Source organism: Charadrius vociferus, unplaced genomic scaffold, assembly GCF_000708025.1.
Source record: "Charadrius vociferus isolate BGI_N301 unplaced genomic scaffold, ASM70802v2 scaffold883, whole genome shotgun sequence".
NCBI classification, from domain to species: Eukaryota; Metazoa; Chordata; class Aves; order Charadriiformes; family Charadriidae; genus Charadrius; species Charadrius vociferus.
The window spans coordinates 1,147,276-1,165,630 of record NW_009647740.1 but is presented as its reverse complement, the minus strand read 5'-3'; the positions used below and the strand labels follow the sequence as shown (position 1 = coordinate 1,165,630).

At 40.5% G+C, this 18,355-nt stretch overlaps 1 protein-coding gene across 1 annotated transcript in view; it reads left to right on the top strand.

Moving 5' to 3' along the window:
- The window catches only part of LARGE (like-glycosyltransferase), a 201,806-nt gene that overhangs the window by 42,696 nt on the left and 140,755 nt on the right, over positions 1-18,355 (top strand). Inside the window, exons 2-3 of the mRNA XM_009881984.1 lie at positions 11,184-11,485; positions 17,696-17,778. Coding sequence (XP_009880286.1) covers positions 11,184-11,485; positions 17,696-17,778 — 385 coding nt within the window. The remainder of the gene's footprint in view (positions 1-11,183; positions 11,486-17,695; positions 17,779-18,355) is intronic.

Sequence of the window (18,355 nt, the reverse complement as noted above, 5' to 3'; positions counted from 1 at the left end):
GCAGCACCAACCAGCCTGAACTAATACTACAGCATTTCTGTAGATGTGTTGAAAATCAGCTTTCGAGATTATGTGTAACAGGGCTACCAGGTGACTTCTAGCAATACACATAAATTTTGCTATAGCTAAATTTTAAACTATCACTTAAGAGCGTAAATGCTGGCTTTTAGAGAGGCTGACCACCTGTGTTCTCTTAGACCTGCTTTTTTCTACCCATCTCCCATGTTTAACCAAAGCCAGCCTCAGACATCTTTTGCTTTACTATTTGTTGCTGTCTGATAAAAGAACATTCAGGTCTGTTAATAGTAAGCCTATGATGAACTCTTAAACCAAAGTGGTGCGGTCGCTACTTTGGGACAGGTAGTTGTGTTACAGATTCCATAAAGATCTTCCCAATTCTTTCCACGTTTCCTTACCCCTAAAACAAATGCGCCTATGAACTCCTCTGATATTAAACAGATCTGGGCATGCCTTGTCAGTCATATAATGAGGAAAACATGGAGAATTGCACACAGAAATGTAATCTACACATTGTGTATGTTTATCTGTATTCTTGATACTACGGTTAACCAGAGGGGCATGGCTATGACTGATGACCAGGAATCACATTCAGGAAATGAAGTTCTGATCTGGAGAAAGTGAGATGAGAAAAGGCTAAACAGAGATCCACCTGATACTCAATATTCCTTTGGAGGAGAGGGCCACATCTGGAGGTCACTAGGAATTAATGGGCTGAATCTGTCCACTGGAGTTTCTGCATGTCTTTTAAGGTGACCAGGTTGTCTTGTCGTAGAGCAGTTGTTACATATTTTTCAGGTTGTAAGGAAACTTAGGTAAAAGTTTTGAGGAACATGCAAAACTCTGTCTTATATTATTCTTATTAGAGATGTTCTGGTTGAAATGAATGGTTGCGTTTTTTCCTGCTATGCAGGGTTAGGGCTGTTTTTTGCTCTAGCTTGTAGATGTCAGTATGTGTAAGTGCACGTCTTCTGAATGGTTGGCCTGATGAGGGTAAGGAAGGATATGCAAAGCAGACTCTCTTGCCCAGGTTCCCCAAATCCAAGTGCTGTACAATCAGGAAATGCATTATAGCATCCATTGTTGTTTCAGCAGGGAAAGCGTGCTTTACATATGCAAATACTGCTCAGAAGTTTAACTTAATAATTATCAGCTGGAGTCTCTATTGATGAGCAGCTGAGGCTAATCATCAGCAACAGAATCTGAATTAACTACTACTAGGCTTTGATTGAGCGTACTTGTCTCATGCTTGTGGTTACTGTGGCAATTGTAGAAATCTATAGGTATTTTTATAATCTTTTCTAAGCTTATAGGTATTTATTTCTTGTACTTTCTGTACTCTTAAAAAACACTGTAAAATGCTGTATTTTAGACTTTTCCCCTTCCTATCTCTTCCACAGTGTTTTACTGAGCAGGAGCCAACAAGAGTTTCAGCCTTTTACGTCCCACTGCCATGAATGATAGTCGCAGTACTGCGTACAGCTGCAGGGATGCATTTGGGCACATGGTTTACCTTAGGGACCTGTAATGGCAGCCTGCTGTTGATTATGTGTTCGGCTATATCAGGGCCTCAGAAGTTATCTTAACACCAAGCTCACACCTGAACACAGAGAAATCTCTGGGCATAAGATATCCAAATGGTTAATGAAAAAAAAAAAAGATGCAGCTCCTCCATAGGAAATCTTCAGATTAACAGATCCCATTGTCTTCCCTCCCACTCCTACTGTACACCAGGGAAATTCAGCTGGCTACAAATACTTACCCTGCAGATATCATTCATATGCCTTTTCCTAAGTGTGCTTTATTATTCACATCACACTCCTACAGTCCCTCCTCAGCTTCCCTTCTAATTATTCCCTGCTTGCCCATTCCTATGAATAACCAGTGGCATTCACCCACATTTAAGGCAGTAAGTAGTCCATCCTACTATGAATTGGATTTCTTGTTTTCCAGGAGGTGCCACAATTTATTTAAATTCATCCAGATTGTAACTCTGAAGATTTATAATTGAGTTGCAGAAGGTTTCAGCTTCAGGGCACAAACACCCACTAGACTGTACCCCCATAGCGGAGGTGGTAGAGGGCAATGCTCCAGGGCAGAGGCAATCAGGCTGCCTCAAACCGCTTTAAACTGAGTTGGAGGCTTTGCACTGCAGGAGGTAAGAAGTGTTGCCTGACCCTTTAGGTCAGCTAAGCTGTGGGAATAGTGACCTCTAGCTGAGCGGTGGTAATGTCTGAAACTGATCCAAAAGGGGTCATTTATTTGTGTCCCCAAGTGGCCACTGCTAATTGTGATGTGGTTGTTTATGACAAAAAGTCATTGCTAAGTGATGGCTGGTCATTGGCTCTGTAGAGAAGTGCTTCTGCCAAAAATACTATAGGCAGCACGTCTGAGCCTAGAGAGGGTGATCAAGGACAGAAGGGGTATATTGACCCTCTCCTGTTACGGGATTCTCTGCGGTGTACTTGCAGACCATTGTTGTAGGAGTTTTCCCTGCAATACCCGTTTGGTGTCTGAACATTTGAGTCTTCCAAGCTGTCCCATTGGCAGTCTTTACCTGCACGCAAGTCTTTTGAAAAGAAAAAGGGTATCCCTCTAGCTTGGTGGAGAAAAAACTTCCTTTTCTTCTCTTTCTCCCCGCCTTTCCCAACTGCTACAGAAGTGGTTTGCCAAAAAATCAGCATCTTTACAGGAATGGTGCTTGGAGAAAATAACAATTCATCAGGAGCACAGATGGCTTATTTAGAATCTAATAGGTATTAAAACATTATTTTCCCCAAGCTTTACTCCTGATATTGATAACGTGTTATCTTTGCCAAGTTCCTCTCTTGATAACATGTTATCTTCGTCAAGCCAAGTCCCCGATAAAATCTTATTTTCACTCAGTGCTTACTCTGATAAGACATTATTTTCTTACATCTCTACTCATAGTGGAAAGGGGGAAAACATTATTTTCAGTCCTTTTCTGGAGAGGCATATATTTTGCCAAGGCAATGCAGAGCAGGGAAAGAAAGAATGAGAAGACAGAAGAAAGGAAAAAAAGGTTATTGTATTCTAGACAAGGAAATGAACAAATCATTTTAAGACTTATGGGCTCTTGTTTTAAATTTGTGAATAAGCTAAGAGTCATAACATTAGCTAATAAGCTAATATTTCATTTGGAAAAACAAACTATTAAAAAGAGCTGCATCCATTTTCAGGAAAGATGTATGATATGTTTAGATTTTCTTTCCCTCTTTCTTCCTGCATTCTGTTGCTACATGCTTTTTCTGTTGCTACATGCTTCTTCTGTTGCTACATGCTTTTTCTTTGAGTTTTTTGCTGTTTACCATCCCTATTAGCCCTGTTAGAAGTACCAAAATTACATTCACTCAGCCAACATCATAAATAGCTCTCTGCAGGTATGCAACATGATGCCATCATTGACGGTACAGTTGCTAACTCTTTCCGAGACATGACCCCTTCCTTATTTTGTGTGCAGAGCAAATGCAACAATCCGATGAGTGGTTTTTGGAAACTCCATTTAGTTAATTAAAGAGACAGGAGGGTGTGTCGTGAACAAGGCATGGAAGTGTAGAAAGATAACGGACAGCTTTCTAGTTTATGAAGTTGAATCTGCCCTGGAAAAGTGTTTCTGTCTCTACCACTGAGTTCATTACATGATGTTCATAAAACAAAGCTATTACAAGTGATTGCTAACTCTATTTTTTTCCCCATTTTCTGGGTTTCCGGCTTGCAGGCTCTTGCATTACAGAAATGTTAAGCGTATACTGCTGCGTATGCAGGTGATGAGATCTGTCCTCTGAACAAATGAAGTGCAGAAAAGGTGCTTATTTGTTGAAAAACTATATTAGAACCATCTCATTTGTGATCCAAAACTGGTATTTTCTTTTGTCATTAATGACTCCAAACTTCTCTGCCCTGCCTGTAAAAAGGGACTGATAGTACCACCTCTCCCTCAAATAACTTCAAAAAATAAGTCACTGATCCCTGTGCTGCATCCAAGTATTATAGTGATGAGTATCATAGCCCAATGAGGGAATAAATAAGTCTTTTTTCAGAGCAGTGTATGAGTGGTCACAAGCTGAATGACGAGCTGAAACAAGCTACTGAACAGCTGTGAGTACCATCCATCCTGTGCACACAGTGATGCCAAGGTTCTTTGGAAATAAAGTGGTGATCATGCAATTAATTATCCTGTCATCAAGCACAAGGAAATGACAGAAAAATTGGTCCGAAGACTGTCATTCTCACATTTCCAAACTTCTGAGTGTTTGACTCTTGTAGGTGGGTTGACACTGGCTAGACAACAGGTACCCACCAAAGATACTCTAACATTCCCCCTCCTTCGCTGGACAGGGGAGAGAAAATACAACGAAAGGCTGGTGGCTTGAGATAAAGACAGGGAGATAACTCAGCAAGTACCATCATGGGCAAAACAGATTTGACTTGAGGAAATTAATTTAATTTATTGCTAATCAAATCAGGGTAATGAGAAATAAAACCAAATCTTAAAAAAGCACCTTCCCCCCACCCCTCCCTTCTTCCCAGGCTCAACTTCACTCCCGATTTCTCTACCTCCTCCCCACCAGCAGAGCAGGGGGATGGTGAATGGGGGTTGTGGTCAGTTCATCACACATTGTGTCTGCTGCTCCTTCCTCCTCATGATCTTCCCCTGCTCCAGCATAGGGTCATTCCCACGAGACACAGTCCTCCATGAACTTCTCAAATGTAGGTCCTTCGCACAGGCTGCAGCTCTTCACAAACTGCTCCGGCATGGGTCCCTTCCATGGGGTGCAGTCCTTCAGAAACAGAAAGCTCCAGCGTGGGTCCCCACGGGGTCACAAGTCCTGCCAGCAAACCTGCTCCAGCGTGGGCTCCTCTCTCCACAGGGTCACAGGTCCTGCCAGAAGCCTGCTCCAGCACAGACTTTCCACAGTCTCCTTCAGGCATCGCCCTGTTCCAGCATGGGGTCCTCCACAGGCTGCAGGTGGATATCTGCTCCACTGTTAACCTCCATGGGCTGCAGGGGGACAGCCTGCCCCACCATGGTCTTCACCAAGGACTGCAGGGAAATCTCTGCTCCAGCGCCTGGAGCAGCTCCTCCCCCTCCTTCTTCACTGACCTTGGTGTCTGCAGAGTTCTTCCTGTCACATATTCTCACTCCTTTCTTCGGCTGTTGTTCACCACATTTTTTTCCCCCTTCTTAACTATGTTATCCCAGAGACACTACCTCGCTGATGGGCTCGGTCTTGGCCAGTGGTGGGTCCAAGTTGGAGCTGGCTGGCATTGGCTCTATGGGGGAAGCTTGTAGCAGCTTCTCACAGAAATCACCCCTGTAGCCCCCCCTGCTACCAAAACCTTGCCACACAATACACTTTGCAAACCTGATGTTCTGTGGCTGTAGGGGTTTTATGTATGATACATTTAATTTCCGAAGCCACTGATTGTAGAGGGCTATTTTGTTCAAGGAAGGGACAGTGGGAGGGCATCTCCATGTATATGAGCAGCAGGCAATAATGTGATGCTTTAAGTCAGGGTGGTCTGCAGTGGAATTTAATGGTTCAGGTTTGGGTTCAATAAAACATGTTAGCGTGATCTTAAGTACCACTCAAAGCAGCGGAAGTGAACACTGAATTAGCACTTAAAGGACAAGCTGAAGGGCCTAAGTGCAATTACTGTTGCCTGAGTCCAAGGTTGGTGGTTGATTGGTGTCTTATGTGGAAACGGTCTCTTCTTACAAATGAACATGTAATTTAGCACATATGTTGTCTGTCCCAAATCCTGAGAAGGGTTTGTGCTTAATATTATGGGAGCAGCTTTTCTGTCAGAGCTGAGGAAACTTATTTGGGCATTATGGAAATGTTTGTTTCTCATTTATTGTGCTGTCTCTGACTAGTGGACATCAAGCTTCAGTGTTCTTACGGTGACATCTTTCAATGGCACAACTCTCTGCCACTGAAACTTGGAAGCATAAGCTCATAATTGCCTCGTGTCACGTTAGAATGAAGAAGTTCTGTGTTCACAGATCTGGAGTAAATTGCTTAGACTATATTCCACTAGTAAGATGGTTATTTGGGCAAGGTTTTCTACTTCCAGCTGAGATCACACTGCAGAGATTTACAAAAAGGCATAGGAGGAAAAAATGCCTTGGTGAGTGTGAGAATAGGCACCTTGGGATGCCTTAGCACCTACTTATGGAGACATATATCTTGAAGTACCAAACTGTTAACAAAAAGGACTTCATTCATAGTTGCCTGTATAACCAATACCTACCAGAGCATCCAGCTGAGCAGAAGTGCATAGAGTACTAAGGTGTTAGATGATTAAAGCTGAGCTAGAGCTCCAAAAGAAAAGGGATAGTTTATCTGCTTACACGGAGCTTTTATGTCTCCATAGTCCTGACTGCAGTCTTCTTATTTTTCTTTTCCCTTAGGGTTCATGGAGTTCTCTACAATGGTCTTTATGGGGAAAAAAATAATTGTGGAATGAACTTCAAATGATTTTGCTCCTGGCTTTAACAGGGGGAAATTCGTGAGGGTGGTTGCCTGCTATCCCAGTTCTTTTGCAGAATGTTGGCTTTTGGTTAAAATTGTTATACTGCTAGTCCTCAAAGGGTGCCCTGATAATATGAATTTTCAACTGTGAACAAGTGTGAAGTGGAGGAGTGGTGTTTTCTTGTATCTGTAGTCAGATAGACTGGAACATTATCTGGGAGCAGCATAACTTCCTCTTATCTCAGAGGCAGCCTACAGTTCACTGTCATCAGTTAATTCATTATAAAGGCATTACACGCTATTAGGCAGGGGATGAATAATAGCTAAAACACAGAGAAACCTCTAGACCTTGTAAAGATGCCAAAAAACAAGTAGTTTGCACTTAAGATAGCAAAAGAAATGTAAAAAAAAATTAAGGAATAAAATCCTGCAACACGCGACATAAATTTGCCTGCCTCAGTTAGTTCCCAACAAAATTTTAAGCATTGGAGTTCACATCAGGGTCATCTGAGAAAGTCAGGGTCCCTGCTTCTGCGCTTGTCTTCTTCTCTGAATCAGGGTGAATTTTTCTTTTCTACACTGCTTCTTTCTCCCTTATCCAGCCCTGCAGTTAACCTTTGGCTAAACTTTGTTTTCCTCTGTGGCTCCTTCCCCAGAACTATCCAATACTGCTGGGTCCTCTTCAGGACTATCACCTCTCCAATTCTGATAACTACAAAATTAAGAACTTCGTATGTGTTAATGCTTATCCTTTAGATTTTGTATGTAAGAAAATTCCACTGCTTCAGTCCCTCTCCTTTCAAATAAACTATGCTGGATTGCTTTCATTAGGCTTTATTTCTTCTAGTGTCTTAAGGAGCTCTACTTAAGTATGGTTTCATGAAATCTCTTGCCTTAAATACAGGTGACTGCAGAAACATTCAATAATGCATAGAATTCATAACTTGCGTGTTGACAAGTTTTCTGAATTGATGGACCTACTGTGATGATAAGTCATTGACTGCTGTCAGCCATGAAATAATTATTCAGGTTTGGGTTTGGGTTTGGGTTTTGTGTTGTGGACAGTGGAATTTTGGAGGTTGTTTTTATTTCTTTGGTACACTTGTATTAGCACAGAAAGTCTGAAGTAAAAGGCCTGACACAGGTAGGAAAAAAAAATTAAATCTGAGACTTCCAGGGCCCAAAAATAGAGCAATAACCCCAAATGAAGAATAAAAAATAATAGCTTTATTATTATTTATTGCACCATTCAAAAGTGTACTTCTTGCTTCAGAGCACAGCAATGTTCCTTGCAGTGTTCCCTGGGAGATCTTTTGTCCCAAAGTCACACAGACCTCGTTATGTGTTATGTTATTTTGTTTTGATTTAGATTAGATAAAAAGTGCCTAGACATCAGCTCAGAGCACTCTGCCAGTTACTTAAAACTATAAAACTCAAGTGCGGTGCAATCAGTTTAACTCTTGTACCAAGCAGCACACACAGTCAATCAAATATTAGCGGTCCCTTACGTTAGTCCACCTACGCCTTCTTCAAAGATGAGATGAAACACACAATCCTTGCATTGCCTTGAAAACTGATCAGAAGCAGATCAGGGTGGCATGTGCTGGTGTTTACCTACTAAGCAGTAGCTTCCAAGAGGCATTTTGCCATGTCTGTATGCTCACTGAAGTCAAAGTATCTTCACATGTCCAGTCGGGTAATCGAACGAAATCAAATAGTACCTTGCCACCAGCCTTGCCAGCCTCAGATGTGCAAAAATTATGAGCTAGACCAACTCAACATTTATGACAAAAATTATTTGATTTCTGAGTCTTAAGATCAAACTCAGTTGGCTTTTGATTTTTCACTTGTATTGCAAATGGATCCTGGAATTGTTACATTGTCATTTACAGCATGGAGTTGGGGTGTTACGCATATACCAAATACATTAAGGTACACCTGAGAATAATCCACAGTGTTAGTAACAAAACATGACTTGTCCAGCTGTACGAACCCTGAGGACATCATCCTAGATAATGTCTTGGACTTAGCACTTTGTAACATAACATGGATAATTTTTATAGTAAAACAGTACATTCCAAGTAGTTATATATTTCAGATCAAGAAGCTAGCTGGTTGTATAATTCCTGACATGATTTCCTTGCTGCCTGTTACATACCAGCAGAAATATGCACTACTGAGAAGACAGTAATGGAGTTTACTGGCATTTAAAGCTAAGGCTGCATAAACACTGAGCTGGTCTCATTAGTTGCTGCAACTTCCAGTCTGAGGAAGGCAGGTGATATTTTCTTTCAGCTCCTTTCTCAAGCTATGCTGTTTCCTCTAAATATTGTGTAGAAACAGTTCAACTGTTCTCATTATTATAGGTGCAGTTGTTCAGATGCACAAAATGGTATATTTTTTGTTAATTTTGAATTTTGGCAAAGCAACATTTATGACCTATTGATTAATGTCTGTGGAATAGCTAAAGACATGTCCGAATTTTTTCCATATTTTGAAATTTTGGTGGGTGTTGTTCTGAGATTTACTTCCATATCTTGCAACTTTTACGAATTGCTCAGTACCTTTTTTGGTAATTATTTGAGAAGGTAGCAGGATCCAGTGACAAGAATAGGAAGAGATAAGTAATGTCTGTGTCATACTGGGTATTCACCAGGGAGCTGAGATTGCCGGGGAAGTCTTTGGCTAGATTTGCATTGTAATTGTATGTCTGATGGTAACCCAGGTTGGGTGTTTGGGTGCTGTTTTTCATCTGAATATCTACACAATACATTCTTGCTGTCCAGTAATAGCAATGCAATATAATCACATCCAAATGAGTTTTAGTCTTTCTAGCGTGGGTACGAGTAGCTTAGAAATAACAGAATTTCAGTTCCATGCCTTCCAAGCTGGGTGGAGAAAGATAACTCAGTATTTTATTGCACTTCTAATTGTAGCATGGCTCTGTCTTTAATGTTGACATTTCTCTATTGTTGCACCCAGGATTTTCAGGCTTTTCAAATCTATCCTTTAATTTTTAATAACTATTTGCTTGAGTGTTTGAGTTCCAAAATATGAGTGGCCAAAGTTTAGAATCTGTCTTGAGACATTTTCCGAGCTCAGATTTATCCATAAGCTTTGCTAATGGTAAAAATACTAAATTAGAAAATTTTTGCAGGAGAAAGTCTGCAAGCAAATGCAAGATACTCAATCCAAATTGTGTTCTAAAACCAGGAGAGCTATTTATATAGATAACAGGAAGTGTGTACACCTCTATAACTCAACAGTGGAACTTAGAATTGAGGTTTTGATTTCTATAGCTGTTTTTTCATCAACTGAGTTTAGAGGCCTGCTCACCATTCATGTAAATATGAAATAGTGGAAAAGAACAAGCAATGAACAGGTCTTTATAGCAGGGAGATAGTTTTGAGTCAGAGGGTGAGAAATGTACTTGTTAAGGAGAACTGCTGAACAATAACTTCATGATTTCCATTTCTAAACCACTCAAGCTGTTGTTTGTTTATTAAAGCCAAAGGGACTATCTGCATTGGAAAAATTATTAAATAGCATTTTTTTTTTCAATGCATGCAGGTAGAAAGTTATTTCAGAGAAATACCTTAGTATAAGATACTCACATATTTTCACTGTAAAGGAATGTCTTGGTAATTATGACATTATGGATAACTCTCACTGTCTTTTGCTTTGTTTCAATTTGATTTGAATTGAACATTTGTGAACAGCAGTTTAGTTTGAGGTTTTTTGCCACCTTTCAAGCATTTGTACTCTATGTGTATACATAGAGCTTTATTAAAGTTTTGTGAAAATATATCTCCTCTGAAAACACGTCAGCTGCATCCCTATTTGCTCCCCTAAAATTTAGTAGCAATAATGTTCTGAGAAGTGATGGTAGAACGTGTTGCAATTCTTGTCTTTGGTTATGGACCTTTGTTTCAGGTTAATTTATATTTTTTATACTTTAACTCATTTTTTAATGCTGTTTTGAACAAAAAATATACTTTTTGAAAATGTGAAGATGAAGTGTTTCATATTTCTGGAATATAACTTTTCATTAAAGGTGTTGAATTGAACCATTTTGCTTTTTTGAAAATTCCCTTGTTTTTTTCAGCCAAAATACTCTCCAGAATTTGACCCACACGTGTATTGAAAGTTTCTGTCCCGAACCTCTTATTTCTCAGCGAGCACATAATACTGTGTTGCTGAATAAAAAAACATCTGCTCCTCACATGTGAATCAGCTGGGGCTACTGTTTGGCACCAAATGGTAACCAAAATGCTGTAGCTGGACTGTGGAGGAAATGGGGAATAGGAAATTTATTTTGTCTTGCACGCATTTCTAAAATATATTTAACTATATATTAATTGTCTTTGAATTAAATCCTTCTGTTCTTGACTGTATTCCCAGACTAGAGACTGGCAGGCAGCCCTATCCAGAACAAAAGAAACACATGCTTATCTTTTAGTGTGGTTTTAAAATTAGTAGGACCTGTAGCTCATAGTACTTCAGCATTTGTCCAAGTTTACCATGCACTTAAGCATTGCCGTGCAGTGCCAAGTCTGCATAAAACATGGCTGTATTTGAAACACGTCCCTGCCTCACGATGCTGACATTAAAGGAAAATGCAACTTCAAGTATATTCTGACAGAAGTGTTTTGTTTCCTTCTCTTGCAGATGGGAAGCCAGTGTCGCTGTCTCCACTTGAATCCCAGCCCCACAGTCCTCGGTACACGGCGTCGAGCCAGCGGGAGCGCGAGAGCTTGGAAGTCCGCATGCGGGAGGTGGAGGAGGAGAACCGCGTGCTTCGCAAGCAGCTCAGCCTGGCACAGAGTCGCAGCCCCTCGCACCACCGCGGCAATCACTCCAAAACCTACTCCATGGAAGAGGGGACAGGCGACAGCGAGAGCCTGCGGGCTGGCATCGTGGCGGGGAACAGCTCCGAGTGTGGGCAGCAACCAGCAGTGGAAAAATGCGAGGTAAAGAAATAAAAAGAACCTGCCAGAAACAAAGCGGGATAGATTTGATCCTTTAAGGACGTTGCAGATCCCTTTCTCCTTCCCCTGGAAGCTTTCTGCTCAACAGCCAGCCTCTTAAAGGGCTACTGGGCGCAACATTTTAGATAATTTTTAATTATTCATTTTTAAAAAAACTTTAAAACATTTACTCATCTGAATATCTTTTGAGTTATTTTTTGATCAAAGTTTTTTGTCTGTTTCATTCTTGTGTTCCCAAACCTAGTGTAAAAATCAAAGCCTTGTTCCAAGCTGACTTCAATACAGCTGTGCTGATAAAGGCCTGTGGCAAACTGACCCTGTGTGTTTCTAAATTGAACGAAAGCACCACAGTGCTTTGAAAAGCCTGAGTCCTTTGTTTGTGTGTCGGTACTAGAACAGTTCAGGGTTTACCATTAATTAAATTGTGGCTTATGGAGCCAGCCTGTGCTTTTGAGTCACTTTCAGGAGTGTATCTGGAGGCTACTGTGGAACTACCTGCTTTGCGTGAGCCGTGCACAAGAGGTGCTGGTTAGCTGCAGGGAACAGGAGATCTGTTTCTAAGAAGGTTTTGGGGGGGTTGTTTTGGTTTGGCTTTCCCCAATTTATCCCAGTAGTTTTGTGGATGTCATCCAGCTATTTAGTCGTCAGATAGCTGAATGATGACAGGTCCAAAAATGGATAGATCCAAAACAAAAAGTCTTGCTTAAAGGCCTTGTGCCAATCCCAGCTGGTGCAGATGTCAAAAATAATTCCTCCATTTATTTCTGCAAAGAGGGTAATAACTGTATCACCTTTTATCTTGCTTTCTGCCACTGGGAAGATAGAAGTTGAAAGAGAATAAGTGGGAGAGAAAAAGAAGTCCTAATTATCTCTTCAGATTAAGTCTATTTAATGGACAAATATCAAATATCATTTAAAAATGAATTATTGCTTTCCAGTTGGACATCTTTGTCTGTCAGTGTGTAAAAAGGAACCAACGTTCTTTTAAGGAGAGGGAAAAGGAGGAGTCTGTTTTTCATTTTCCTTCCTCCCAATAATGAGGGTCTGGTTTTCCTCCTTGTAAGCATTTGGCATTTCTTTTAATAAGGGAAGGTTCAGGCCATCAATAAGCAAACCTCACTTCTCCCTTATTATCATGCCAAGCAGTGATGAGCTGAATCTTAGTTCTTGGTTGTTCAATGTACCAACCAATTTGGGACACAAAAATAGCAGCTTAAAGGAGGAATAGTGTAAGTGGCCTTTCAGTTTATAATGTGTTTTGCCAATAAATTTACTTGCTCAGTGGGGTTTAGCATTGTGCTGGAGGCAATGGTTATATAAAATGCGAAACCTCACTTTATTTGCCAACCCCCTATCTCACTGCACACTATTTTGATAACGAAATAACTTTTTCTTCTTTTTCTTAAGGAATTCACTCAGTAATTCAGTAACAGCAATGGAAGTTAAAATTAAACTTCCCTATTATCAGATTTGCCAGAGGTCTCATCGTTTATCCTATTACTGTAGATCCTGGTTCCATGTTTGTGTGAGTGGTATCTTGACTGCGCTCACCTTCTGTTTTCAGTGTTTCAGCAGTGTAAACGAAATCTTTTTTAGCCTCTGACCGTGGAATATATCACAGCAAGAGTCGGCAACTTGGGTAGAAAGAGACAAGGGTCCTGAGAAGAAGACTGGGGCCCTGGGAGAGACCAAGAGAGCTAGGAACAGGTTGTTTTTTTTCATTGAGGCAGTTCTTTGATATTTACTGAAACTGACATTTCCAAATCTTATTAGTGATGGTCTTTAGTGATGATTAAAATATTTGAAAGTGCAGTTACAATGATTGAACATTAAATACCTGATAAAGCATAATCTGTATGATAATAATTGTGATCTGTATCAAAAAATAGTGGGTTTGTTGTATTCCAGCCACTGCTTCCTACTGTGTTGCATCACAGGAGAGCTCTTCTGATATTATAAAACGGACCAGCATCATATTGCAAGAAAAAGTCAGAGTTCCAAACAAGGGCCTTATCCCTGGAGGGAGCAGATCCCTGTCATGCCTTCCCAGTAGGAGACAATTTTAACACAAACCTTGGAAATTTAAGTAAGAGTAGTCCTTACAGAGATGTAGGCACAAATGACAGGCTTCAGAAGAAGAGCATAATGCTGATGGAAGCTAACAGAATTATGTGACTCTTTCTTACAATGTTATCCCAGTACCTTTCCAGCTTGTGCCTCCATAAACTGGGCATTTAGTTTGAATTAAGTTCATTTATGTATTTCATAAAAGAGATTATATATTAGAAAATCATTACTTTGCAGTATAGCATTTAGCAGGTTAGCAGAATACTTAACATTGGAAGCATTTTTACAGTCGTATTTGTATTACTGTTCAAAACAGTGTTGCTCAATAGGGTTAACTGTGTAGTGATCCAGAGCCGCAAAGAACAGCCCCCCACCAACTTAAGCACTGTAAAACACAGGAAAAGCAGATGTTACCTGCCTCTGGAAAACATTTGTAGCATATTTACATTTTTTTTAACGTGCATTTAGTATCTCTTAACCACATTCAATAGTTATTTATGAAGGATTAAGTAACTGCAACGAAAGGCCTGGGAAATACTGCTGGAAAATTATTGAAGTATGAAATGCTTTACCAAAGATTATTTTTAGCTATAAGAACTAATTAGAGGTTGTTAAGCTCATTATTTCACTGTTCCAAAAAGTAGCCTGAAGAGGAAAAAAAAATAACATCTGTTTTTCTAGGCACCTTAGACTCCTCATCCGCATGGGATCTGAGGCCCAGTTCTTCATGTGGTTTTGGATATTTTCTTCCCATTAATATTATCCCAGATGGATTTATATGAATTACTGCTTTCAGAAGCAGTTTCTCCTGGTCTGTAGTGGCTAAAGCGATAGTTTTTTAACCATGATAGCGTGAACCTTGAATTATTTAAATGCCCTTTCCTACAGAAGCTTAACTTCCTTAAACGCCTTTCAGTACCCGTGCCTGAGTGCTCTCTAAACTATTTTAAATAAAAAAATAGTTCTCTTTGTGTCCCTGATCCCCAATCTATAGGTAGAACAGCTTGATTATCTTCCACAGAATTTTTTTATTACATATTCATATCTGTATGTATAAGCAGCGGAAAAAATCATGGAGTCTTGAAAGCAAGATCTCTCATCGTTTAATCTGTTGCTGCAGTGAGTTCAGTTGTCTAAAACCAGCTCCAGTGAATGGACTGTGTCCAGACTTCTTGCAACATCTACTAGTGATGAAGATGCCTATCACTAAATTGAAAAAGAGCATTGTAGGAGGATGGACACTTTCAAGGAGCTCAGTTTAGTCCCACAGTGACTTCTGAATATCCAGGTCAGAGTTTGACAACTAGAATTATTACGGATTGCAAACAGTGAGGAGCAAGCATAGCATGCAGAGCCTTGGTGTGAGATGTTTGGAGGGACTTGTTGGACCAAGCGAACAGGCTGCTGCATGTTGTGGAAGTTGGAACATTCTTGGCTTATCTGGCTTCACTTCTATGTGTTAGCTTCAGTCATCGAGTCCAGAGGTTGCGTGAATCACAGTGGCCAGTTCTGGTGGGATGGGGATACAGTCTTCTAGCCATCTGCAGATGGAAAACCAGGAGTTTGAGAGAGCTGTGATGCTGCTGACCAGTTTCTTAATCTGGGATCTGAGGCTTAAAGTAGTATACTCAGGAGGACACAAGTTCTTTGAAGTGCTTCCTTCTTCCAGCCACTATTGCACTGTCTTGTCAGGATGTGGCTACAGCCAGCCGCTCTCTATCCAAACATGTATTTGGAACAAATATGGAGAAAACTGGAAATAAAACTTTTTTCATTAGGATGCAGACATCTGTAGACAGTTCAGGTTGTTGAGCTCACGTTGACTTACTCATTTTCCCACTATTTTTTTTGACAGTTAAACAATGAGGGAGAGGAAAGTGAATCAAGAAAAGGAGGAACAGACTGAGTGTTGAAGCACGCTGTGGGCAAAAACTTTGGAAAAAAAGGACTAGGTTTCTGTGCTCTTTGAGGATTATTGCTTCTTCCAATAGGTGATCGCAGGCAGGAATAGAAGTGATAAATAGTATCAAACACCACAGAGAGGCTGAGCAGAAGGTATATGGATGCCTGTGTGTCTAAACCAGGGACGGACATTCAGAAGAGCAGCAAGTGCTGCCTTCTCACTGTGCCCTGGCTGGAACGGCATGCAAGACAATAGCACCTGCTAAAAGACACTGAGGAAAGCATACTTTTAATTTTGAAACAAAGAAATGTAGGAAAAGGAGAACGGATACGGGAAGTCCTTGACAGAATAAACTCTGATTTTGTGGGGATTTGAAAGGTGGAAGGAGAGGCTGTGAGGAGAGCTTTTCTGACAAGTAGAGGTAGTATAAAATGATGTTGACAGTGATATGACAGTGCTATTCTGTCAAAACCTATAAAATGTTTGTTTCTGGTCCAGTGTCCTCAGGTGAAGTGTTTAAAGCAGGCATGAAACCATTCTCAGTTAATTTGATTTTAATTGGCATTGAAAGGAAAGATCTTAGGTTTTCCAAAAGCCTGAGAAAGAACCCATGCCCATAAGTATGGTACAAACCACTACTGCAATAGAAGTTGTCAATAAGCGGCCTCTGTTCTCCCGTATTGTTATCACAAGAGAGAAACACAATCAATTTTTGCAAAGTGCTGAGCATGCTCAACTCCCATTGACTTTAACATAAATTTAAAGTGCTGAATACCTCACAGAGCTGTTGCCAAAATGTACTGCAATATCTTTTCTTTCTCACACCTCTCTGGACAGACAGTTGCCTTATTAATTCAAGTCCTCGTAAAACCTCAGATCTTCAATGTGCCTCAGCTTGTGAGGCACACTAGGGCTGGAGGCAGCTGCAATGTTCATGTTGGGCTTGCACAATGGCGCAGCCACTTGGCAATTATAGGATTCAAATTGTGCCCTGTACCAGGCGATGTTAATGGATGGGGCTATGGACTCTTTAGACAAGGCCAACACATGCCACCTCTTGTGTAAATCTGCTTCTGTTACAAGCCAGACTTTGGGAATTTATGACTATGTGCGGAGGCAGAATTCCTCATTTGTTCTCTGCGTAGTGGGCTTTCTGTGGAAAATGAGAGCTATGTGTGTGAGAAACCAGCTAACCAAGCTTCAAATGGGAGCCAAATGAGGCTTCCCTGCAGTTTCACAGCTGTGGCCCCAATCACAGCTTTGTGCTGCCAGCACGGTGAACTCTCCTTCATTTTTGTGACCAGTAAGATACAGAAAAATACAGAAGCTGGAGTCAAAATTTGCTAAGAATAATTTTCTTTTCTCCCCAGGGAATAGCAATGGCTAATTTTAAAACCAGGGAAGAGTAACTTCACAGCATTTTTCAAATTATTACTTACTACCTTAATAATAATGACTAGTAGTGCCTTTTCAATTTTCCGTTTCCTCTTGAAAAGATGAGTAAACCTCTGCCTCATATTAAAAGGGAGGTAAGAAGGCACCAAATAAGTGATAATTTACCAAAGGTGTTGGGGTGGGGAGAATGTGTGCGTGGGGTTGTATTTAACTTCACATTAACACGGCTCAGTACAGCCCTTGCTGGTAGTCACAGGCAGGGAAGTGGCCACCTGCCCTTCACAGCTCCTGTCCTGTCTTATCACTGGGATACACCCAGCCCCTGGCAAACCAGTTGTACCACTCATGCTCATCCATCAGAGCTTACTTTCCCTCTCCTTAGTAGCTGTCCTTAAGACGGAAATAATGCAAAATTTCTAAGAGCCTATCTGCTTCAAATTATCCAACATAATTTTAAACTTCATTTCAGAAGGTTAAAGGGTCTGTATATTTGCATACTCAGGATTTTGTGTGCTGCTAAATGGGTATGTGTGTTTGTACACATGCGCACACATATGCTCTTAGCTAATAAATGCAATTCTGTTCAGACATCTGATGTAATTTAGGGATTGTAATGACTTTGGAATGATGATGGTGTTATAACTCAATTAAGATGTTTTTAACAAACTGCCTCAAGTGGGCTGCAAACAGCTGCAAAACGCCCACTCAAATCTTTAACAATCGCCGCACTAAATAATAGCACTGTCATGTGTGTGCTCTCCTTAATGAATGATAGAACACAGGAGCAGGCTTTAATTTTTGTTCTTTTTGTTCCTTTTCTCCCACAGACTATCCATGTTGCCATTGTTTGTGCAGGGTACAACGCCAGTCGGGATGTTGTCACACTTGTCAAGTCTGTCTTATTTCACAGGTAAAGGTAGCTTTCTTTTCTTGTATATCTGATTATGGCTAAGTAAGCTCTTTTTACTTACTTCATAGGCAAGTCAAGTTGCTTTTTCTTTGGAAGGAAGGAAGCATGAAATTTATGACCGCCACAAATAGATTCACCTCTGTAAAGATTTCTACAGTGAATTAGAGGGATCAGAGATCCACCTGCTACCCCTGTTGCATTGTGGGAATAGGGATAGCATCTATCTGTACTGTAAAGCATCTGCACACTCCTGGATGTTGTAAAATAATAATAATAATCATAGTAATAACAGCATTGTATTCATTTAGCGTATTTCTGGTATCAATTTATGGCACAGGTGTAGAGGGTAATTTGAAAGCTGTGCACATAAATACACACTGGTTACTTGACTGTCCCAGCTTCCCGTTTAGACATTTATTTTTCAAAGTAAACCTGTTACTATAGTCAGTATTATTTCATTAAAGTCAGATTATTTATTCTGGCTTTGGAAGGGCTACTTGCAGTCCTTCAGAAGGTTTTGCAACCTGGTTTTAGCACATGGGGTACAGTTGATGATCTTAAAGGCCACTTCCAACCT